Consider the following 24,309-nt stretch of genomic DNA (forward strand, 5'->3'; position numbering starts at 1 on the left):
GACAAAAACATAGTTGCATAAAAGGTTTTTACATATAAAGGATCTTCTGGTCAGTTTCCAGTTTATTTTCAATTTTTCTGCTTTCTTTTGGACTTTTACAGCATTGCTGAGTTCCCACATGAACATCTGCAACATAATTTTGATCATAAGTGCTTTATAATCATACATGCTATAAATATGAGATTGTCTTTTAAAGGCCACTTCACTTTGATTTTGAATATTAACGGGAACAAACAAACAAAAATTATTTTTCAGACAATTGCTCTAATTTCAGTGTCCTCATTTCTGGGCTAAAATGTAACTAAATTCTGCCGTTGCTGGAGTTTGAGATACCATAGTCTTCTAATTAATTAGTGTGCAGGACCACTCAGACAGCTAGAGTGAGGGGCATACATTTGAAGGAAACACATACTAGTCTTTTTTGCAACAGTAAACTCAGAAGATTTCTGAATAGCCAGATAAAAACACAGGAGAGAATTCACCACCCCTGCGGCAATGTGGATGCTTCTCGGCTGGTACATTCAGGAAAATGAGCGGCAGCTGCTCAAAAAGCCCCTGCACAGGCGCAAGGGTGCTAGGCTGGATGTGTAAATTTGCAGCTTGCCAAGGAGGCAGTTTCTGGTTAAATGGGCTTCCACTACAGGGGGTCTGTGACATGCCTAGCCTTGCCTTGCCTCCCTGAGCTGGGATATAGATATCTCTGGCTACTCATTCATGTTTTTAAGGGCATATTTGTCCTTTGCTCGCTTTCTCTTCAGGATCTGGGTGGAGATGGCTAGCACCTGGCTAAGCGGAGGGGCACCTGGCTGTGTGTGCGCTGTGGAGGTTACTTAAACAGAGTTTCTGTAATCAGGTTTAATTTCTGTTTTGGAGAGCTTAGGCAATCATGTGGGAATTTCTTGCCAGTTACTCCACTAGTATTTCTAGACTAGGTGCTATGGGCCCAACAAGAAAGTGAATAACTGGGCCCAAAATACATCAGTTCTTTTTAAATCCATAAAGATGGACTTTTTTCCCCATTGGGAGACATCAGAGTAGTAGAGTCCTGGTGGTACAGGTTTTTCCTGCTTCATGGGATCGCTAGGGTCGAACGCAGGCTGTGCTTTTAGAGATGAACAAGGCAGAGTCGTGAAATGAAGAACTTGCTGTCTATGAAGGAGCAGAGGTGAGCTGAAGATATAAGACGTCAAATGAATGACTGGGAGGCAGTGTAACGTATGCATCTCTTCATTTCGTGTTTGTGTTTTCTGGTAACAGGTCATGGACAGAATGGAGACGTGGGTTTCTAGAGCTCAAGAAGGAGGTACAGTCTAGAATGTTTCTTAATATACTTGTTCTTTATGAACTTTATGAACTACCCTTTCTTTTATGAACAAAAACCAATTTAACCTTTTCCTGTAGAAAATTATATAAGGGCCGTTTCCAAAAAGTAGTAGTACCAGTACGTATCTTTGTTTACTTTGTGTTGTATGTAGCTTTGTTTAGGCAGCATATTTTTATGTGACATAGGATTATTTTTGTAATATTATTTAATTTGAACAGTAAGTGTGATCAAGAGTTCCTATACTCTGGCTCTTATTTTTCCTGCATAAGAGGAGTAAAGGCCTGATTTCAGAAAACATCTGTACTTAGGACAATACCTTCACACACACTTTTAAAACTACATATATGCTAAGATGTGTAACTCCAATTATTTCTTACAGTGATCAGTTCCACATCTGCACTGGGCTGAAGCCTATAGTCTCGTGTCTGAAACTGTGTTTGCTTGTTTGAAAAGATACATAAACCTTTCTAGGATATATAGTGGAATCACTCCCATGTCTCCCCTGTCCCAGTCCCATGGCAATTAGTGCCACATGGGCACTAGTTGTCTTATGGGCACTGATTTGTCAGAGAAAGCATAAGAATGTCTCGTCTTAAGTCATGAAAACCATAGCTCTGGCTACCCTTTCCATCTGATATCTCCAAGTGAGACATTACCTGTAGGGACTTTGTAAAGGCTCTGTCTGCTGTCTCTTCCCAGCGTCTCCTCAGTCGAAGGCGTGAGGAGGCCAAATGCAGTTTCAGCGCTGGAATGGGGTTATGGCGCAGAAGCTGTTGTAGCCAACACTAATGAAAAGAGCATGAGTCCACAAGTAATAGGAGTAGATCACTGCAGTATCTGGGCATGCTGGCAGCAGTGATCCTCATTGCAAAGTTAGCCAGATAATTTCAGACTAACTCTTCATTTAAATGTGCGTATAATATGGGAGACCAGAGCAAACTCCTTATTCGTAGAATGGAGCTAAATAGAGCATCCAGCATTACTGTTTTCAAGTTAGCAACTTCCTTCTCCAGTAACACCCATTTGATAATCATCCTTGTCTTTATGACCTATATGTCAGCATATGCTGAGAGCACATCTATTTTGAAACCAGTCTTAATAACACAGCTGCAGCCCTATAGAGGATTGTGCTGTCTGAACATGCCTCCGCACAGCTCAAGCTAAAGGGAAGTTCTGCACCACGCAATAAAATCTTGTCTGTCCAGAGGAAAGAGTCTTATAATTAACCTATTATTGCAAGATTTTTGGTTTTCTTCCCCAAGGAAAGAGAAACTAGTCAAAACATGAAAAACATGTGTCAATCTAATATAATAATAGAATAGTGAAGCCCTGCAGTCTAATGACGCATTAGGTTTATGAAAAGCTTTCTGTTTATCCCAAACACAAACTCTCACACAAAAGCATTATATAATTGTTAATCCATAATACATATCTCTTGTCAGCTGAATGACAGCAGTCTGCAGTGACTAGCATTTTTTTGAATGAAGCACTTCTTTAGGACTCTTTTTTCATTTTTAGTGACTTTTTATACTGCAAGCATCATTTCAGTAATATAAAATGTTACAGCATAATTTTAGGCTGCGGTCTGTATCCATCTAATCAATGTAATTGCTTTCCTCTTTCTTTCCAATCCCCTTTCCCTTTTTCATTAGCCTTAAACATAAAATATTTTCTCTGAATTGATATGACTAAGCAGGAATTTCTATATAAAATTGCAAAAAATTGAAGAACTTCCTAGCAGGTAATTGCAAAGCAGATAAAGAACTTTGTGGCTGAGATTTCTGTGATACTCAGCTCACTTGATGATGTTTATCTCCCCAACTAAACCTTCCCCACAATGACTCTTTTGAATGGATGCCACATCTTCTGTATAAATGATAGAGAAAAAATGCTGCTGCTTTCAATTAGGAAATGCAATAACAAGTTTTAAAATAATGGCATTAAATACTAGAGAGGGCTTGTGTTAGTGTGCCTGCTTGCCTTACAGGCAATGTAAAAGTGAAAATATCAGGTGAAAATTTGGAGGGACATTTTCTTAGCTATAGCTCTTATTAATACACACATCTTTGTGTAACTGTTGCCACTGCATTTTCCACAGTACCATTGTTTTAAGTATAAGCTCCACCCTGTCTGAAATTTTGCCTGGAAATAAAGTTTCCAGAAGTACCCAAACAACTTTTGAAAATAGGGGACAGACCTTGTCTTGCTTTGATGGCTCTGAAAGTTGCTTCTTTGTGTTGCTAGCATCTTGAAGGTGTTTTCACATATGCCTATGAGTAGGAGGGGTTTTTTTTTTATGTGAATCTATCATCTCCTTTAATGAACAGCACATGAGACAGGATTCTGCCAAAGCTTCCTGCACAGGTACAGCAAAGGCAGCACTCCTCTCTCCAGCTCCGGGAGACCTGCCGCTGAGCCTGTCACTCAACAGCAGTGAGGCGCCCTTGGAGGAGAAACTGTGCAGAAAGAGTTGTTTTCTTACTGCTAGCTTTCTGAGAGCTTTCTCTTACAGACAATGATACCTTTTTAAATATATGGACTCTTCAGACAAGAGATGGCTTTTTAAAAAGAATGATGTAAAGTAGGTGTCAAAACTAGTCCCTGTTGCTAGTTAAGAACGTTGGCACTGATCTCTAACGCAGTCTGTTTTTATCATATAAAAGGAAAATTTTCCATAGTGGTTGGAGGAGGTTGAACAATTACAGGCCAGTTGCTAGTTGTATTGGCTATCTATGAAGAATCAAGAGGGGCTCTTTCCATTCTCAGCAAAAGGGTGCAGGAGGAAAACATTTACCATCAGTGGGCTGGAGCATCCTTTTTCCAATAACGGGAAATACTTCCCAAATATTTTTGCTGGTTTGCAATTGCAGTATTCACAAATAGAAGATAGACTTGAAACACCGGGGGATAAATATGCCAAATTCTACCAACTGCATGCTGGGTTTTAGAGTGCCATCTCCATTCTGATTTCTTTTTCATATGACAGATGTCTCTTAGTAGGAAAGTTCATGGTTTTTGTAAAATAATGTCCGTGTATTCCTGTTATAGTATGATATATGCAAAATAATACAAAAATAAGCATAGGCCTGCCTGAGAAGGCTTGACATAGATAAGTATATAATAGTTCATCTCTGATAAACTAAACCATTAAATATGTTGAGCTCCCCACTTAGACAGGGCTTGGCAGCACTCCTTCCACCTCGGCCTACCAATATACCTTCCAGCTCTTCGTTCCTCCCAGCAAGAGGAATAAATAATTATTTTGTTTCTCTCTAGCTTTGAAATATGTTCAGTTCCCTTGAATGCTTTTATGTTATGGATACAGGTGAGGGCTATCTGTGAAAGCTTACCTCAGTGTAGGCTAAACCTGAGCACACGTTGACTTTGCAGAAGATGTTTAGGGCAGACATGTGCTGCTAATCCTAACAATGATGACAGGTCTCCTCACTGATGAAATACAGTGAGATGAAAATAAATGAGCCTTTCAAAACAGTAGGTTTAAGAATGGCAGCCTTAGGCTTTATGAGGTATAATTAACAGCTGCTTATTGCAGTAAGTACATTACTATTGTTTTTATACCATATGTAAAATCCTCTTTTTTGTGACAGAGTAGTCAATAACATTTCACAGACGGTATCTTTTTTAGAGTAGCATTACAAAACCATTGGGCAAAAAAATGTATCTTTTCCAAGAATAGCACGGAGCACTCTTTTGAAATTAATAGAAGTTGGATATTTTAATCCATGTGCAAATGACAAGGAAAAATTTGTTTAATGACATTGTCCCTTTGATTTGGTTGATGATAGATGTTAACAAATTGCACCCCAATCTCTGTAAAAAGAGTATGATGTCAGTCCTCCTTTTGTTGCAAAGAAATTCTGATTTTCAGCATCTTCCTGATGACAATGTGAATGATACCATTTTAATTTACAGTGTATTGTTCGCTTCACTCTCTCATCACATATCAGAGATCTTGAAAACTTTCTTGAACATACATTTTTTCCATAGTTTTAAGAAAGTGTAAAGATTTTCACACCTTTGTTATTGCTTTACATGTTTCAGAAATTTTGATGCAGGCTTGTGAAATAATGTGACCACTGTGTCTAACCTCCTGTACTAACAGCAGCTACATGATTCTCAGCTCGCATCCTAATGTAACTTGGTGTCTGGTTGCCACATTTCTGTATGGTTAAGTTGCCTTTGTTATAAATAGATCCTACTTGAATCACTTATATATTGCTTTCTGTCTTGTTTTTTCCAAATTCAGAAGCTCAGGAAATGAAATCACTAGACGTGTTTCAGCTTTTTGCATGTCTCTTGAGATAATAAGAGCCCTGGTGGAAGGTCAGAGAAAAGTGACAAAAATTTGCACAGTAGGAAGGACTGCCATTCTTAAAAGGAAGAATAAAATAGGCAATGATTCATTACAACTTCAGATAACGAATATATGTCTGTAGTTGTGGGAACCTTGAGGGGCATCTACACAAGGCAGGGAGGGGGGTTTGTCCTAGACTAGATTGCCAGGCGTCCTCCTTGCAACACCATGTGGGAGTTACCAGTCACAAATATATGTCTGATCAGGTGAGATCTGCCTATAGGTACAGCCATAAATAATGGAACAGAAAGGAAGAGGGAAAATAGTTTCTTGTAACTGAGGATTTTTTCAGCTGTTGAGTTGGACTCCAAGGGAATGAGGGTAATATCATTAATTGACTGCAACTTTAGACAGGACCAGACAATGAGACATTAAAAGCTTATCCTGCCAGGACAGTATTGCACTGGAGGTAAATCGTAATGGCTATTCCTCTGTATGTCTTCCTTGAATAATTTCTCCAGATTCCTTCCCCCTTGTTAGGTTTGGGGGTCTGAGGGCATGGGGCTAAGTCAGAGCTGAGCTGGAGCACAGCCACGTGCCTTTCCCTGTAGTTCTCACGAGGGTGATGCCTTGGTTAGCCAGAGGGTGACTGTGCATTATGCAAGGTGCTGCAGCCATGGCGGGTGCTTCTCCGGCACTTCTGACCTCACAGGCTGAAAGTCGCAAAATCCTGGTCAGAAATAAAGCAGGCTGCTGGAACTCACTGATCCCTTTTAAAGGCAAGTGTTTCTGAAGTGGCCGACAAAAGAGAGCTGAAGTGAAACAGCAATAGCTCTCACGTGCCAGCACTGGAATTAACACTTGTAATCTTTGTGCTGAAGTGGAATAGATAGCAAATGTCAAACATAATAGCATCTGAAATGTCCGCATCACCTGATACTTCTCTTTCTGGACATGCATTCTGGTACTGAGCTTCACTAGCCAGATGGAAGAAAATCAGTCAATTTAGTATATATGTTGGAAAAATCCATGCTTTGGTGGGTTTTCAGTCATATCTCTCTGTGCAGACATACATCATATGGATGTGCCCATGTAATATATTCTAGAATTGCAGAGAAAGGATTTTACAAAACTCTTTAAGAAAGAGCTGGGGCAGAGAACTTAGATATATTACCAGATGAATGCAATATTCTTTATGGATTTCCTACCACACAGAAAGTAACTGGCACAACATGTCAAAGTGCCTGTAACACACTTGGAAGATTCTTGTTATCAGTTGGCTGAAGAAAGAAAATTGTGGTTTTACAGAAGAATGCATCTCTAAGTCCTTTCTTCTTTCCTGCTAGGTCATCTGCTAACATTGACAAGTTCAGGCTCCTTTTTATTCTTAGTGATCCGAAATAATAAGCATTATGTTTGGTTCTGTTAGCTTTTTCACTGCCTGCACTGTAATTCCTGTGTCAGGAAAGCCATTAGCTTGCTGCTTTGATTATGCATCCAGCTACATAATTTTCCCCAGTATAACAGTTGCTTATTCTTACATGGTTTATGTTATGAAGTCTGTACATTTCCTGTGACACATTTAATTGTATGTTGGCAACAGTCATCCTCTCTCTTCATGGATGCAGCACTGTTTTTGACCACTGCCTGGCAAAGAAAACACTGAAGAGAAGGTTGATTTCCAAGCTGAATAGAACTAAGTCATTCTTTCATTGATTTATATATTAAGGAAATAGTTAAAGATGAGGTGGGGACAAGACCTATTTTGAATGTCAAGCAACTTGCCTAATTATGATTTGTGAAGCTGTAGAAAAAGTTTTCCATGGAAGTTGTGGAAGACATGCTATTTTTGATGATAAAGCTACCTTAACTCATCTTTTATCCTCTTATTTATAGAAAAATGCCTGAAATTATTGCTTCTTTTCTATTTGTAATTACAAAGCAATTTCATCCTGTCTTGGTGTATCACAGGTATAGGAATAGTTTGGGACTCTGATGGGTTATGAGGTTATATGTGACTCATACATCCAGCACTTCATATTTATGATGTTGTTAGAGACATATGTAGTGCCATGAGTCTTTAAGACATCAAAGACCACGACTCTTCTATCCACTGATCAGATATTAATTTATGATGTAGCTGAAATCAACTGGAGAGCTTACTACTCAGAACAGAGTGGCAGATGTTTCCAGCCTTTAACTAGCAGCCATGAACTGCATCGTTTCACTGCAGCATTTCCACTGAGTGATCAGTATGCTTCTTAGTGACTACTAGGGATTTAATCATTGTATCTTCATTGTAAAATATTTCACCACAGATTACAAATTGTAATGTAAGAAAGTCCTAGCTTTAAGGTAGCTTAGGCTGGATGTCACTTTGACTTTGGTCAAAGCACTCATCATTTATCTGGGCATGGGCAGAGTAGTTGTTATGGATTACGTGAGGTCCCATCTACAGATTAAACTACAAGTTTCTTCACTTCTGAATGAGGCCATTTACAGCTTTCAGTTGCGTGCGCGTGTCTCAATATAATAACTTCAAATGATTCATCCTACCTTTCTGTTGTAAACAAGCACCAGGTGCTCTAAAATCCAGACACAAGGAAGACTGCCATAAAGTTTGCTGTACTTTGTATGCTCAGTCACGTTAATAGTTTAAATCTGGTGTCTTATGAACAAAAGGCTCCTGAGATCAAAGTCGTCTTAAAAAAAAGGATTATAAGCACAACTTATCCACTAATATATTTCTGATCCTGGGTACTCAAGGAGCAACCATAGTTCTACCACTGTTTGGCACTAGGCCTGCTTGTTCATTATCCCCTGTTCATCATCCCTCCAGCCTTAATGCATTTTTACAGAAGAACTTTAAGACAAAAAAAAGTGCCATTATCCCTCCTTTAAAAAAGAAAAGATAAAGATGAATGAAATCTAAATATCAAAGGGTTTGGTCACCCAGGTAATTTTTGGCAGAGCACAGAGCTGAACCCATTTTTTTCAAGTGCCTGATCTGAACCAATGGACCACTCTCTCACCTCCCTCCTCGACATTTGGCCCTTGCTGCAATCCTCTCAGCCAGCACTCCGTGCTTTTCTTTGCCATCTGTGCACCTTTTTCCTCCTAGCTCTTCACATGCTAGAACAAAATAAACTAAATGCCATTACACGCTGCTAAGAGACAGCTGCTTATCACTGTCTTGTCCTGCGACACCCAGGATTGGTGTCCCCAATCCCAGGGGAAGCCTTAGCTGTGTCTCCTGCTGCCCATCAGCACAAGGCTCCCACGGGTGGCCGAGAGCAGCCCAGCAAAGGAGCGTCGGGTGCTCAGGGTTCAGGTCGTCACACCTTCTTCCCACTGCTCTCTCTCACCCTTTATGACAATGGCAGCTGCTTTACCTAGTGATAAAGCTAATTTTTCTATAGGTCAATACGGCTACTGAAAACACAGTGAAGTTATCTAAAATGAGGGGCTAAACACAGAAATTCCAGCCTGTGGAGCACAATACAAGTAACGGCAAGTTCTGTTAAAAACTCCTTCCACTTGCTAGTTCTGATATTTCCCCTTTCCTCTCATCTTTCTAGCAATTTGTAGCATTAAAGTCTCCTCTCAGGGAGACATGGCTTTCGATCTGGACTCCCTAGGCATTGGGATTTAAGTTTGTATTAACCTCGCTAGCATCTCCAAGTTTTTGAGAGGTATAAATTAGTCACTCTCAACATCGTAGAGGTTCACCAGGCACTGCCAAGCAACCTGAACTCCAAATTAACAGCAGTTTTTGAGTAGTTAGTGAGTAATAGTGTATAAACATGCCTTGCAGTTTGCTGATGAAACAACACACTTCAGATGTCAGTGAAATTCAGGATAGTATAATTTTCCCCTTCTATGACTTAATAACACATATCTTTTTAATATGATTAGGATTTTTCTCAAAGAAAATTACATATTTCATGCTTTAAAAGAAAGGCATTTTGGAAGAGGAAGCTGAAAAGCAGAGAGAAACAAAGGACCCACCTGTAATAAAGGCATAAACCAATCTAAAGTTTTAATGTGTTTCAAATGTGCTTATTTAGACCTGTACAAATGCATGGATATTTTAATCTGCTTCAAACATGACTTCTATCAAATGAAGTTTAAACCAATTCTTAAGTGATTCTTATTGTCTGGGTTTAAATCAAATTTCTTTCTCCATATTTCCCACAGTCTAGGTAAGCTAGGTTCAGTTCAGGTATTTAGTTTAGTGGAACTCTGAAGTTACACAAGGCCAGAGCCCTTTTTTGTTTGTTTTCTTTTTTTTACTTTACACTGCCGCACCTGTATATGGGAGCTTCCAGTCTCTAAACTCCTGTTGGTGGATTGGGATTTTAGTGTGTTTAGACTGAGCATAACAGCATATACACCTGCACTTTGGAGCCTCAGCGTCATGGACGTCGGATCACAATTGCAGTTGCGAATGTGTGAACAAGTCAGAAGACAAGTGTCCTATGATAATAGGATTAGTATTAGTAGATTGAATTCCTTTATCTTTCCAACCAATAAAACATCCATTGTTTTACTGCTGGCTGACATTTTGCATTTAAATCAGATTTCTATGGAGACTTTGAAAAACTGTTATGTGAATGTAAATGAGATTAAGCTGATGTTGCAGTTCTTTATTATCTGAGCCATTAAGATTCAACACCTGAGCCTGTCCCTTTGTAAGTAATTGTGAATAGAAAAAGTATTGTAAGAAAGTCTGAGGCATTTGAAGAAAAATGCCTGAATAGATTTGGTGGCAGTTTATGACTGAGAAAAGTGATAAAGACTTTGTGGTAGAAAAACCATTGTTCACATCTGTTAAATCGGCTTTTATCTACATTAGTTTGCAGTTACAACACACAGAACACAGAGGGCTTTTTTTCCCCACAGAGATAGAAATGGATTTTTCCATACCAAAGATTTTGTTGTACCTGTTATTCTGTGCTTCTCTGCAGAAAGTGCCGAGCTTGAAGACTGAATGTGTAACGTACTGAACAGTAGTATTGTTTGCTGCTTTAAACCTACCCTGGCAAGGTACAAAGTGAATTTTCTACCAGAGCGGAATTGGTTTTCAGTTCTTGTCATGCATTTGTCTTTTAGCCTGACACCCCTGCTGAAAATGGCTTTGTCTGTGGACTCGGCTTTGTATCGCTGGCAGCGACTGGGAGCCCCGCATCCCTCCCAGGCTCTCTCAGAATCGACACCACTACTGTTTTCTGTCAAAGACAGGCTGAAATTCAACTTAAACAAATGGAGGATTGTGTTTCCCAACAATGGGAGGCAGCAGAAAGACTGGGACCAAGCTGCTAGATTTTATTCTGGAAACAGGATACAGACCACAAAATACACCTGGCTCACTTTCTTGCCCCAAAATCTCTTTGAGCAGTTTCACAGGTAAAAACTCATTCAATGATATATGATATTTAAGAACTCTCTCTGAAGAACGATATTTGAGGGTGATGGAGAAGGGCTGCTTTTGTAGTTAGTGTATTACTAAAATTTAGTTGATTGTTTATCTATACCCAAATATTAGCTGATTCACACTGAACTGGAGGGTTAAAGTAAATAAATGCTGTGTGCTAACCAGTGTTGTGTCTAATTTGCTATTGTGATCCTGAGGCCAATTTCTCTTGAGTGCTGGAGCAGTCTTCTATGTAAAAAAATTCATATAATTTATTTTAAAATTCCTGTTTCTGTGTTGAATAAACTTCTAGTTTTTAAGAACATGACATTTTCGTTGGGTGTTGAGACATCTATTAGATCTTGTAGAAGGTTTCAGGGGCTTACAGATAATTCTAGTAGGTTTTTTAGGGAATTTAATTGACTTTGTCCACCATCTTATAAATAGCATACATATACATGTATACAGGATTGTATATAAAAGATGGCTAGTGCTAGATCGGGTTTCTTTCCAAGGCCTGATGTGAGATGAGGTACCCCAGCATAATGAATCACATCAATAAGATGCCTAGGGAAATATCATTATGATAAAGATAAATGAAAGCTGTCTATCCATTTCTAGCTTTGAAATGTCTGTTTGGTATATTAGATTTATACCTCTATAATTTCATCTTCCATTTTCCATATACTTGGTAAAAGGCCTTCACAGATTTCTGCTGGGGACAGTTCTATAATTCTGAGCATATGTTTTTTATACCCATTCTGTTACATTGGTTTGGTTTTTGAGGATTTGGATTGATTTTGTGCTTATTTTAAAGACTGAGGCAGTGGGAGATCATTAAAGAAGTTTTAGATCCTGATAAAAGTATTTGTAATACATGGAAAATTTAAGGCAGCTATAATGCAATGAAAATGTATCTCACAGGCTCACAGTAAAGTAACTGATTAATCCTTTCTGGGAGAGGAAGAGGAGGTAGAGATGTGGAAAGATTAATGTTCCTGTGAGACAAAATGGGGGATGTTCATCAAGAAAAAGACATGTTTTAAATTCTGACTACATTTAATTTCTTTTATGCCCTTTCAGGCTGGCTAATCTTTATTTCCTCTTTCTGGTGGTTCTAAACTGGTTCCCACAAGTGGAAGTTTTCCACAGGGAGATTACTATGCTGCCTTTGATTGCAGTGCTGCTTGCCGTCACGGTGAAGGACGTTATTGAAGACTATAGAAAATACCGATTTGATAAGACTATAAACTCCTCTAAAACCAGGGTATATGACAAGTAAGTAGACTAAACTGATGATTTTTTTCTTGTGTTTGATATGGTGGAAACTGCTCATCTGATTTCACAATAATTTCCTTGCTTCTCCTTCGGATCACAGTAAGTTTGGAAAAGCTCTTATAAAGAGGGGTTTTTTCGCCTTTGGAGTGTTTTTCATTTATGTCACTCACAGTCATCCTAATATCACTCAAGTTTTGTCCTAGGCTACAGCAGCGTGTGCTGATATACAAGTTCTCATTCCAAGTTTCTAAACCGGTTTGCCAGCACACACGACATCTTGTCCAGGTAGCTGAAGGATCTGGAGGAAAAGTGATGCAGAGCACCTGAAATGTAGCCAAGTCTGGAACGCACCACTGGGGCTGTTAAGCTGGAACAATGTTTTTCAAAAGTTTCCCACTAAAACCATTAATACAAAAATTAATATTAAACTATATTCAAGGTGAAGCATAACCAGGAACTGAAAAAATTCAATAGGATTTCCAGTAAGTACAAGTGATCAATACATCACAGTTTCACTTTGGAGATGGTACAACACCCATGTGCTGGAAGCTGCGATGTTTGCTCAGTACTGACTCAGAAGGAAGAAATATTTCCATGTGTAATTCTTGTTGCAACATTTAGATTTCATCAGAGTTTCTTGTCCAAGTAATAACTTGACTTAACACTAGTTAGCTTGTCACTACATAATAGGAATTTTGCTTTAGAAGGAGTTAAAATACTTGTGTCTCTTCTCTTTCTCACTCCTTTCTAAGCCCTGTAGAGGAAAAATTACTACGTTTCATATGTATTCAGGTAGTTCTCTTGGAAATTAACTGTCATATGCTGCATGTTTATGTGCAGAGGCATGAGAGCCAATGAGGAAAATGAAATGTGGGGTGGGAAGAAATTACTGGGTGAGAGAGAGATGCTTTGGATGTCCAGAAGCTGGAGGACTACCCAAGCAGAAGGACCAGGCTGAGGGGCGGTCTGGGTTAACTTCCCTTGAATTGTCTACGTATGTGTATAATCCATACTGCTGCTGACTCGTAGGCCTGCTTGGTTTGTAGAAGAGGGGTTTTTGGTTTGTTTGTTTGTTATTTTGAATACTCTGTGTAGTGGGTGAGACAATCAATAGTAGATAGAGGAGGTGAAGGGAGAAGTGCTGGCTCTGCGGAGGTTTATAGCAATCTGCTGTTGACTTCAGAGGTGCAGTGCTCTGCCCATTACCTTTGAACTTCCTGACAGCTCCCGTGCCAAGCAAGGGATTCAGAAAAGCTTCAAGTGAACCGTGAAACCTGTGCGCGTCCTGCGGTTTGTCCCGGTTCTGTGCTAAAGCAGAGACGCTTCACCTGAGCCGATACACCGAGCCAGGGAAGCGCCGGGGATGGGGCCTCCAGGCGTATCCTAACAGGAATAACAACCCTTTCAGGATGCTTTTGTGGCTGTGACGTGCTCCCTGGCAGGCTCTAGGACCTGGCGCAAGGCTGGCTGGGATGCTACCTGTCTTCGGGTAGGTGGAGGCTGCAGTCGAGTGAGATGGCCCTGGACTCCAGACGGCTTGGCTCTTCTCCTCCCTGCTTTGAAGTTCACCCAGATTAGTGACCTGTTCTCACTTTGTCGTTATTAAATTTGAAGCGACGTTCTGACAGGAGAGCAAGATGTCGTGGAAAAGTGTTCGAGGCTGCTTCTCTATGAAGATATGGACAAAACTTTTTTTCAGAAGAACGTGCTGCCAATGTACTGCTTCTGACACTGAAATCCAAAATGAAGAGATGGAGAGGAGAGGAAAAGTAAAGAAAAGAAAGAAGAAAAATGAAAATAAACGAGCGATCATCTCTAATTTGCCCTTTGGAAGAAAGAAGTGGAAGGAAAATCCAAACAGACACTATGACTGCAATGAAATTAAGACTACAAAATATACTCCCTTGACTTTTCTCCCTAAAAATATCTCTGAACAGTTTCACCGCTTTGCCAATATTTATTTTGTGGCCATCACACTGCTGAATTTTGTGCCAGTGGTTAATGCTTTCCAACCAGAAGTTTCTGTGATCCCAATTTGTGTTATAATGGCCATTACAGCCATTAAAGATGCTTGGGAGGACTTTCGGCGGTACAAATTGGACAAAGAAATCAATAATATGGGCTGTTACGTTTACAGCAGGTGAGTTTTGTTCAGTTTTTATTCAGAAAAAAGTTGTATTGGGATCTTTCATCAGTTGTGATGCTTTTTGTTTAAAAACATTTAATATAGTGTCCTGGAAAATCATAGTGATTAGATAAAACTGGGAAAAATCATGATGGTTAGATAAAATTGATATTTGATCTGAGGCAGGGAAAGATAAATAGTCCTGTTTTGTTTAAGCCTCATGTTCCAACTGGGAGGGAAAGTTCAAGTTGCATGGTATTGGAGTGGCTATCTGTCTCTTATCTGTGGAGGACAGAGGAAACCAGGGGCTTAAATAACTACCAAGCATCTGGATTTTTAAGGAAATGTCAAGAGGGCTTAATTCTATCAATGTAAGGTATCATAGAACAAGATCAGGAATGGGGCCTATTTGTATCAATGTAGCCCTTTGCACTTCTCTGAATTTTATATTTTAAACCGTAAGCAAGGCTTCAGTTGTATTTTCAGTTGTATGTAAAATAAAACTGAGTAAAAATATAGTTTAAACGATAAGATAGTAATATACGCCTCTGATCATCTCTGAATGAATCAACTGTGAGTGTCTGGGATGAGCTCTTCAAAATATTTCGTGCTTTCTTGCTTTTAGGAATTTAAGGAATTTCAAAATTATATTTCATTAGTATAGGACCTGTTCTCTCAGTAGAAGATGACTTTTTCCTGTTAAAATATCACATCTGAGAGCTAGAAGAGCAAAACTTTCCATTTCTTTGAAAGTTGCTTGTCATCCCTCACATTAATCAACAGTGCTTTGTATAATGTATCTTCTCGCACACAAGATCTTGCAGAACTCTGGCTTTTGTCACACAGTGCTGCCATCGCTGTTTGTCTCTTCTGCGCATGTTTCTCAGGTTTCTATTTTCATATCTTGCCAGTTAAGCAGGGAAACAATGCATTTGCTTTTGCTACTTGACTTAAAAAGTAGGCATTTTATAAGTTTCTAAATATTATTCACCTAAGAGTTCTTCTCTGTCAATAGTTCTAGCTCCTTGGGTTGGTTACAGAATTGCTTCTTTTGCCTATCTTTGAGACTGCAGTCTAGATGGATTTTTTAATCTTTTCAATGTTGCATTAATCTAGGAGGCAATGAGACCTACATATTTTTTATGGCCAGTCCGAAAGGGAATAGTAGGTGATGCAGTGGATGCTAGTGAATAGATACTGCATAGGAAATCTTATCTATTTCCCCTTTAGATAAAATGAAGATAGTAATTTTTATATATAAGACATTTACTATGCAAATGTGAGAAGTGGGGAAATACGATAAAACTTGTTTTTGTATGAGAGAAAAATGCTCGTCATGGAATTGCAATGTACGTACAGGTCCAGGTTAGAGTCATAGCCATGAATACTTTCTTATGGTGAAACTTGACATGGGGCCATCTTAAAATTGGTCATTCCATCCCATAAATAGGACTTTGATGATCTATGAATAAATCTTGTCTAGAATCTTGTCCTTCACCAAAGTTTTATGACCCAAAAAGGTGATGTAAGGGAAAGGGAAATGAGGAGGGCTTCAGACTACAGCGTTCATCCTGTCTGGAAAAATGGTGGGTAATTACAACTGCCATCAAATCTGTAGTTACATCTTATTATATCATGAATAATTTTAATCAGGCTTCTATAGAGCTTTCGGAAGCTGGTATTTCTTGTTCTTCTTGCTAGCTGCAAAGTCATGGAAGAGTGTGGTGTCTTCTAATTTTCTTCTTTTTGAATCATCTACTGTAGGTAATTTTGTAACATGGGTGAAAGTCTTTTTCTAGACACTATGAGTCTTTTTAATTTTGTGACAGCAGAGAATTCTTTTAATGGCGCAACTGATCTTCCATCCTAAGATGAACAATTAATTAGATTTAAAGTATTAATTTTGAAGAGTATATTTTCTTTATTTCAGATTTCAATAACAAGAACTCTGGTTCCCTGTTCCAAGAGAAACACAAAGACAGAGTTCTCTTTTCCAAATGCTGAATATTTTCCAAAACTTTCTTGAAGACTGGGGGAAGTGCAGTAGCTTGCCCTCCTTGCTCAGAGCAAGGGACAGTGTGTTTACCAGACAGCCAATTTAAATTCATTTCTTCTAATTTTATTTTCACAGAGGTCAGCTGCAATTCTAATCTAGTCTGGTAGCCAAATGAAGAAAAAGACATTTCAGGTAGCATATTTAAAGAATGTTTAATTGAAAAATGGGGAGACAACTAATAGTCATTAAAGTGTCTTGGGGAGATATAATGACTTTATAAACTGTTATGCTTTCAGAACAAATCACACAACAGAAAAAAAAAGTAACTCAAAATCCAAATGCACATGGGGAAGTTTAATTGCCTCCTTTCTCCTGGTATTCTTTAAAATATATGTTGTCTGCTTCTAAATTTTCCAAGCAATGGGGCTTCCACTACCTTCACATTGTGATTGTCAAAGCATCTCCTATGCTATTCTGCTTTTATTAGCACTCCTTAATTGCATTCAAATTCTTCAAGTTACCTAGTTTCATACAAGCCTAATTTATTATTTTTCATCCATAATATTTAATTATAGTCTTTGAGTATTTGTGATTATCATCACATTCATTTTGCTACACTCAGTCACCTTTTAGTGAAGTTCTGTATCACTCTTTTCATCTTTCTTGTAAGTCCATCCCCCAGACCTACTTTGGTTATTGTTCTTTGAACTCTCTCCAGTTTGTCATTAACTTACTAACAACAGCTGCCAGCGCTGAATGTAGTGTATAGGCCAGCTATGGTACCGTAAGTGAATGTCAGCCCAACAGCGACTATAAGCTCTTATTTAATTACCCTGAAGTTCTATAGTGATTGAGAAAATATTCAGTGTATAATTAACCTATTGCTTGGATCTGGTGAACCCCTCAAAAATATTTCAGGATCAAGCTTTAATGATCTACAAACACTCCATAGCATCCAGGCAAGGTTTTACATTGATTTATTAGTTACATTGATTTTACACCTCTGGAAAATTTAACTTAAACTTTTCTGAGTGTTTCAGTATATGCTTAGGTGCAAATACAAGGACTATGCACAGTTTAAGATGACACTTGACTGAATCCAATTACATTAGGCAGCTGCACCCATAAAAACACTGAAAGTATTTGAGCTGTTCACGCTGCTTAATTTTAAGCACCTAAAGTCAGATATCTGAGAGAGTGATTCAGAAAAGAAGTCTATTTTACGTGCTTTGATTCATCCTATGGAGTTGCCTGTTAACTAGGTAAGCCAACAGGCCTCCTAAATGAGGTGGCCTGACTACACTCTCGGTGAAGTTCCTCTGTGATATTCTAGACCCTGTGGTTTTCAAGTAGGTCCTACAAGCATCGATATACTCTTCCTCCGCAGGTCCACTGACAACATCGTGATTCTTTTCTCCGATTAGTATAAGGTTTGAGTTCATCTCCTGCACCCCCCCCCAAAAAAAAAAAAAAAAAAAAAAAAAAAAGTAGTTTCGAAGTTTCAAGCCTCAGGCCAGCTCGAAGTCCCATCACATGCCCTCTGGCAAAATTGCAGTTGATTTTCTTGGACATAGCAACACCTTCTACATCTATATGATGCCTTGTCTGAGTGGTGTATGAACTTGTGTAGCTGAGGCTCAAAGCCTCCTGGTTTCATACCCCAGCTCCAGGTAATATCTGCGTGGCTGCAGATGCATTCTTGTGATAGCCACAAAACATGAATGTTGATCAGTTTTGAGCATGAATTACTTCATGTAAAAGTTAGTGATATAAGTAAGCTTTACAATGACTGCAGGATAATAATCTGCTGCGGTGTTACTGAAACTCACTGTCCATCAGCAAAGATACCATGATACCTTGGCTTAATGTCAAACATGAGCATATCATGCTTTGTGTGGAACTGTCACCGGCAGTTGGCATTCTCTGGTCTGTTGCGTGTATAGCTTTTATGTACACTTTAGGTACTCTGGAGTTTTTGTACCTAAAATAACAGTGAATACCTCAGTAAACAACTGCCTGAAATGGCACATTTAAATTCTGGACAGAAGCAGGCTCCTACATGTGACTTCAAGATGGTACATGGTCATGTCAGGAGATGAGCGTAACAAAAAGGTGCTTTAGGCTGTACCTCCCAGAAACTTTGTAAGTTAATAGGAGCCCTTGGAAACTAATGCTAAGGATTAGCATTCATTAAATAACTGACCTTGGAGTTATCTGTTCTTTCCATCTAGTCCAAGGCAGAATCCTAACAATAGCATTTTGCTCTAGGCAGTATTGGAAAGAAAGTTCCGATTTTTCCTAAATAATTTGATCCATAACTTACAAAATGAACCTAGTAAAGTCTAAGCATATGTGTGCTCAAAATGCTTTTGACTTCTATTTCATTTTATTTTTTCATTTGTTCCAGCTCATTATAAAATCAAGGGAGAGACAGGTAAAAATACAAGTTAAAAAAATCCAAAACACATGGGCATAGTATATTTCTAAAGCTTTGGTACTTATTTTAAGTCTGTACAAACTTGGAATGATTGAATAGAGAATGTTTTTATCATTGAGAGGATATCTTCTATGGTAGGATGCTACAGGCATTTTTAGCACACACAAATTTAGGATCCTTTGTTAGCATTAAGGAACTTGCAATGCCAAAATAGTATGATTAAAGATGTATTTTGTTAGACTTTAGAAAAATTTCACTCTCATTATCTTTGAAAGATGCTCATCGCTATTTCATTGTGTTGTTCAAATCCTGAGAGGAAGTTTGCAGCTATGGGAAATGGATATAACTGCTTGCTGATGAGGGCTTGTTATGGGACTGACCTCTGCTAAGTAATGTCATTCACTGATCCTACTGGGCTGATGTCCACATCAAAAAACAACCTTCCCAGCTACAGAAGGTGAGAGTAGCATGGTAAACACCAGTGATGAATTGACATGGAGATGGCAATAGCTTTTCCCCTTCAGAAATATCTCCTGCTCAGCAATATTATGGGCCAGCTTGTGCTGTGCTCTCTCTGATCTATGGATGCATTTCAGAGTCTGCTCCATCTCTGTCCAGGGCCTTTCTCAAGTGCTAAATTCACTTGTTTGTTTCCAGTTTTGTGGTAGTAGCTCCTAACCTTGACGTCATGGCCGTGAAGTGGTCTTTGGAAGCAGTTTCTGAAGTTTTCCTTATAAAATCTGGTGTAATCATTGACAGTATGAAAATATCTGGGATTTCTGTTTGCAAAAATAGACTGTGAAGAGTAAATAGTTGTGTGATTCCACTTGTTGACTGCGTAGCACTGAGAATCTCAGAGCAATAATATTCTTCATAGGGTAAGTGATGCCTGAGGGGGCCATTTTTAAATATAACATTCTATTGAATTGACATCTGATAACAAACATTTGAGTTTATCTATATATATGACTTTTTTTTTTTAAGTGGCTGATGTTATAATAATCCAGTGGCAACTTAGAGGGCTAAGGGAAGAGCAAACAGCAGCTCTACTTAAACTTGCAAAGGATCCTGAAATAGAAATTTTAGTTATTCAAGGAAATAAGAGTCACTAAACTCATTGGTTGGATTGATAGTTATGGGTGTTAAAAGTTTCTGAAGATCTTCCTCTAAGACAGTCTGGGAGTCACAGGCATGCGTATGAAAGATGACTTTTTTTTCTTTTATTTTATCTCCTTGAGGGAACAGAATTACAGATTTCTTCTCCCATTCACTGTCCCTCTTGACCCAGTTTTTGCTTCAAATTCATTTTTATTGAATTCAAGAACATGCAATTACATTGTTGACACAAAGCAAGTAGTTTATTCATGTTCCTCCCCAATCTCCAACCGCAGCTGGCATTTTTTTATGATCCTTTCTTCCCAGAAATGCCTTCAGAAAGTCTCATTACTTCAGACTATCTGATCCAATATGATGAGTGTAATACTCACCTCTGGCAGACTCTGTGAGTGCTCAAGGCTAACTGTCTCCATTTGTCTACCCTATCTTCTGATGAGCAGTATCTTGCTACCCATTATCCCAAGATAGCAAGGGAACACTTTCTGGGCATGAATTTAGCCCTTAGGAATGCACCAGATCAGCATGGGATGGAAGACATATCTGTGGCTCTGCTTGTGACTAATTGCTGTTAATAAATTGGATGGTAAAGCAGAGAGGACACTGAGAAACCTTTACCTTGGATTATATCCTTGCTGTGCCACAGCCCGGATGCTGCATGCTGTAAGAATCAGATTTCCAGCTCTCTGCCTATTGAAAATCACCACATCTTGTTTATTTTATGGTGTAAAAGTGTTTGCATTTTTTATATGTTTCTTGTCAGACCATCTTAGATTTATGAAGCACTTCTGTTTATTTAGCAACAGGAGCTTGTGCTCTGAACTTTAATCAGCGAATAGAAAATGGGCAGTGTTCCCAGTTATGGGAATTGCTAAAAGGAAACTGCTTCTTGGAACAACCTTGTAAGGGAGCTGGGCCAACGGTGCGGTGGGGTGCAACAGGTTGCTTGTGAAGTGTTTTTCTTTCTTTTATCCATCGGTTAAGCACTAAAAAAGTTGTATAAAGCCTTTGTACTGTAGGAGACCATTAATCTCTTGGTTCTTTCAGGAAATAGAGTGCTCCTCTACACAGAAATCGTGTTTCTTTAGTAGCTTTGGTGTTCTGCGGCGGAGAGGGGGGTACTCCGTTAACCTGCCTGCGGGTCTGGGGTGCTGGGCTTTCCTGAGTGCTCATCCCAGCGCTCAGGAAGACTTTTCCTGTGATCGGAAAGAGGTCACCCGGCTTTCCTGACCCATCTTCTCCTCTTTAATTAGTAAATGGGCAGTGCCTGAAGCTGTGTGCGTAATGTGTGTTTCACAGGGGATTATTGAAAAAACTATCACAAAGCTGACAAAAGATTGTTTTTGTGAACCTAGTTTCTTTAGGCTCGTCTGGAAGTCGGCCAGCTGGGCAAGGCCTTTCTATAGCATTTTGTGAGCAGATAAAATCAAGCGTGTTCTATAAACATGGGAATTGTGCAAGAGTTGACAGAGAGAGGTAGGACTGCACTGAAGGAGCCCTAGCAAACAATATACGCAAACTATACACGGCATCCAAATGTCTGTGGTAGCAAGACAGCTCATCTGCTTGTTCTAAATTGCTTCTGTCCTCCTGTTTTTGTGTTTTAAACAGACAAATTAAGAACTTCTACCAGGAAGCTCTTTGATACAAGAAGATTTCCCGATCGCTTAGTGCTTTTGTTGCATATTATAATCAGTATCCACTTTGCAGAACAATTAATACTGAACATACATCTGTATAAATGCCTTTCAAATAGAAACTGGTCTGTAATATTTTTATAAAATGAGTGACAGCATCAGATTAACTTACAACAGCGTTCTGTTCTTCAACGAGGTCTTTTATGTCTGTTGTTGAGCAAAAGAAACAAGGACGGGCATATAAGTAGAGGCAGACAACGGGAGAGAGAAGAATGAAAAATTCAAGAATTAGAGAGTAATGTAAGAATGAAAAATCCTTTTTACAATACCATTATTTAACACTATGTAAGCACTTCTAACATCTAGTATTAATTAAAGAGATTTTTATAGTGTTGTTTTTTTTTTAATAAATAGTGGATACTATTGGGAAATGCAGGTAATTTAAATAACCTTTAGAACCATAACTTCTTCAGGAAGCTTTTATTTCGTGTTGGTTTATAGATAAGGGCATTGGCCACCTGCAGCAGATTGCCTAACAGCGTCAGGGCTGGCTCTCCTTTACGGCAGACGGGGAAAGGAGGTTAGCAGGAAGCAGCCTTTGGCCTGGCTGTGAAGCAATGCTTGGACGTGTGCCTTTGAATCATAGCAAAACACCTTACCTACTGTATCCCTGCGCCACGTCTCATGAAACAAACAATTAATTGAAAGACAGTATTCTTCAGGCAGTAAATGAAGGTGATTAAAAACTTAAGCGAGAATGAGACTCTGAGTCATCACAAGAAGCCTTTTACTGTGAGTCTGTTAAAGTATTATGAGCATTTTCCCTGTTGCAGATCAAGGCATAAGATGATTCAATTATTTATGTTAAAAGAATGATTTCTTCTCAAAGGTTTAGAAGTGCTGGACCACTGTTGCCTGTGTAGTTTTCCCCTTGACTAATTTTAAAATTTATTGCGCAGTTCTTCTTTTCACTCAGGTGATTAAGAGTTGTTAATGAATCAATTATTGAAAAGATACTTTCAAAAAAGTTTGCTGTTTCCTGAGCTGTGGAGCAACAGTTTATTGGTGAAACAGTAGTTTCTTTTCCTTAAGCCCCAAAACTCTTTTCCTTTGTATTTCATTTTTTTGTATTTAGAAGCCATGTGGTTTTCATCTCGAGTTTTCCATTAAACTTAGGTTCTAGTTGTGTTATTGTTGTTTAATTTTATGGGGTAACTTCTTTGCTGTTCTTCCTGTTCAAGTTGTTTATATGGGCTAAGCTTGAGACTTGTAATTACCTTTCAAGGGTTACTAGGGGAGAGCCGAAGCAAGTCTAGCTGAGATACCAGTTTGCTGCTTTCGGGATCTGTGTGTTGCTGTTGGCAAGTATCTCAGAAATAGCCACCCAGTCTAAAGTAACAAAGTACTTTTGGTGAAATTTCTGAATTTCTGGAATAAGATACTTTAAAATGCTTACCTCTGTGAGGCTGAGCACCTTTCTATTCTTGCTGTGGAGATTATAAGGCCACTGCTAGATTCAGAGATAACTTTTGACATAGTAACATGTAGAGACTTTATTTTGAATGTGAGATAGGGTGAAGTGATACTATGAAATTGTCCAAATCACGAATTTCTAACTGTTGGGCTGTGTCGTTTAAGAAAACACATCAATGTGCTGCCATTCCCCACTTTCTTTTCGTGAAGACTATTGTGTGACTGTTTACCCAAGACATGTTTTTAATGCCACAGGGAAGATCATGGCTACGTTGAGAAGTGCTGGAAAGATGTCCGAGTAGGGGACTTTGTGCAGCTGCGGTGCAACGAGACCATCCCAGCCGACATCCTCTTGCTCTACTCCTCCGACCAGAGTGGGGTCTGCCACCTGGAAACTGCCAACCTTGACGGGGAGACCAACCTCAAACAACGACGAGTTGTGACAGGCTTCTCTAGCCAGGTAGGTCTGCTAACAGCACGGCCCGCGCACATAACGCTTGGTCTGAGCCCCCTTCCATGCCAGCTCCTGGGTGAAATGCAACACGCAGGGCTTCTGATGGGCCGCTTGCTCTGATGCAGCTACAGAAACACATTTTGCTGTTGGTGCTAATGCCCTGTGCCCAAAGCAGCAGCTTGTCCCAGAAGATTTTTGTTATGCTGTGACAGGCATGGAGGTGAAAAAGGGAAGATCATCTCAGACAGGAGGAGTTTGCCTTCCTGCGCTGATGAATGCCTAAAGCACGGCACACCGTACCCCCGTCTGAGACTGACCCAGCCCTTCCCCAGGCACAGGCTGGCTGTCACAGCATGCGGCACAGCCAACAGCAAGGCCACCAGAAATGAGTGAATTATTTCCACGTGGAAATTGGAACACAGTTCATGGCACCTCTTTCAAAATGGGTGCAGGCTTCTTTATGGACTTTGCTTCTTTGTTGCACCTGACGTACAGCTGCTCATATGCTAGGCAAGTACATATGTGACGGTTTGACTAGGAACTGTGCTAAGGCACAGTAACTTGAAACAATGAAGACCTTTTCCAGGAGTGCATTAGTAATTGAATAGGAAATTAGGATAAATTAAAATATTAAAAGTTAACTAAAAATGGAAGGTGTGATATGTTTGACATATGTTTGAATGTTGGCAGAGATCTGATTTAAATGCTTAAAAGCAACATTTTTTTCCGTAGGTCTTATAATTT

At 39.2% G+C, this 24,309-nt stretch overlaps 1 protein-coding gene across 5 annotated transcripts in view; it reads left to right on the top strand.

Moving 5' to 3' along the window:
- ATP10B (ATPase phospholipid transporting 10B (putative)) overlaps positions 1 to 24,309 on the top strand; it is a 162,396-nt gene that overhangs the window by 95,547 nt on the left and 42,540 nt on the right. For 2 of the 5 annotated variants that reach the window (XM_064520855.1, XM_064520857.1), the window contains 4 exons: positions 1,258 to 1,303; positions 10,752 to 11,045; positions 12,136 to 12,330; positions 23,367 to 23,571. In XM_064520855.1, coding sequence (XP_064376925.1) covers positions 10,771 to 11,045; positions 12,136 to 12,330; positions 23,367 to 23,571 — 675 coding nt within the window. In that variant the 5' untranslated portion in view covers positions 1,258 to 1,303; positions 10,752 to 10,770. Of the gene's footprint in view, positions 1 to 1,257; positions 1,304 to 10,734; positions 11,046 to 12,135; positions 12,331 to 13,581; positions 14,471 to 23,366; positions 23,572 to 24,309 lie in introns of those variants that run through there. The other 3 variants (XM_064520856.1, XM_026118664.2, XM_026118663.2) reach the window with 3 other exon arrangements.

Source organism: Dromaius novaehollandiae, chromosome 15 (assembly GCF_036370855.1).
Source record: "Dromaius novaehollandiae isolate bDroNov1 chromosome 15, bDroNov1.hap1, whole genome shotgun sequence".
In the NCBI taxonomy this organism is placed as follows: domain Eukaryota; kingdom Metazoa; phylum Chordata; class Aves; order Casuariiformes; family Dromaiidae; genus Dromaius; species Dromaius novaehollandiae.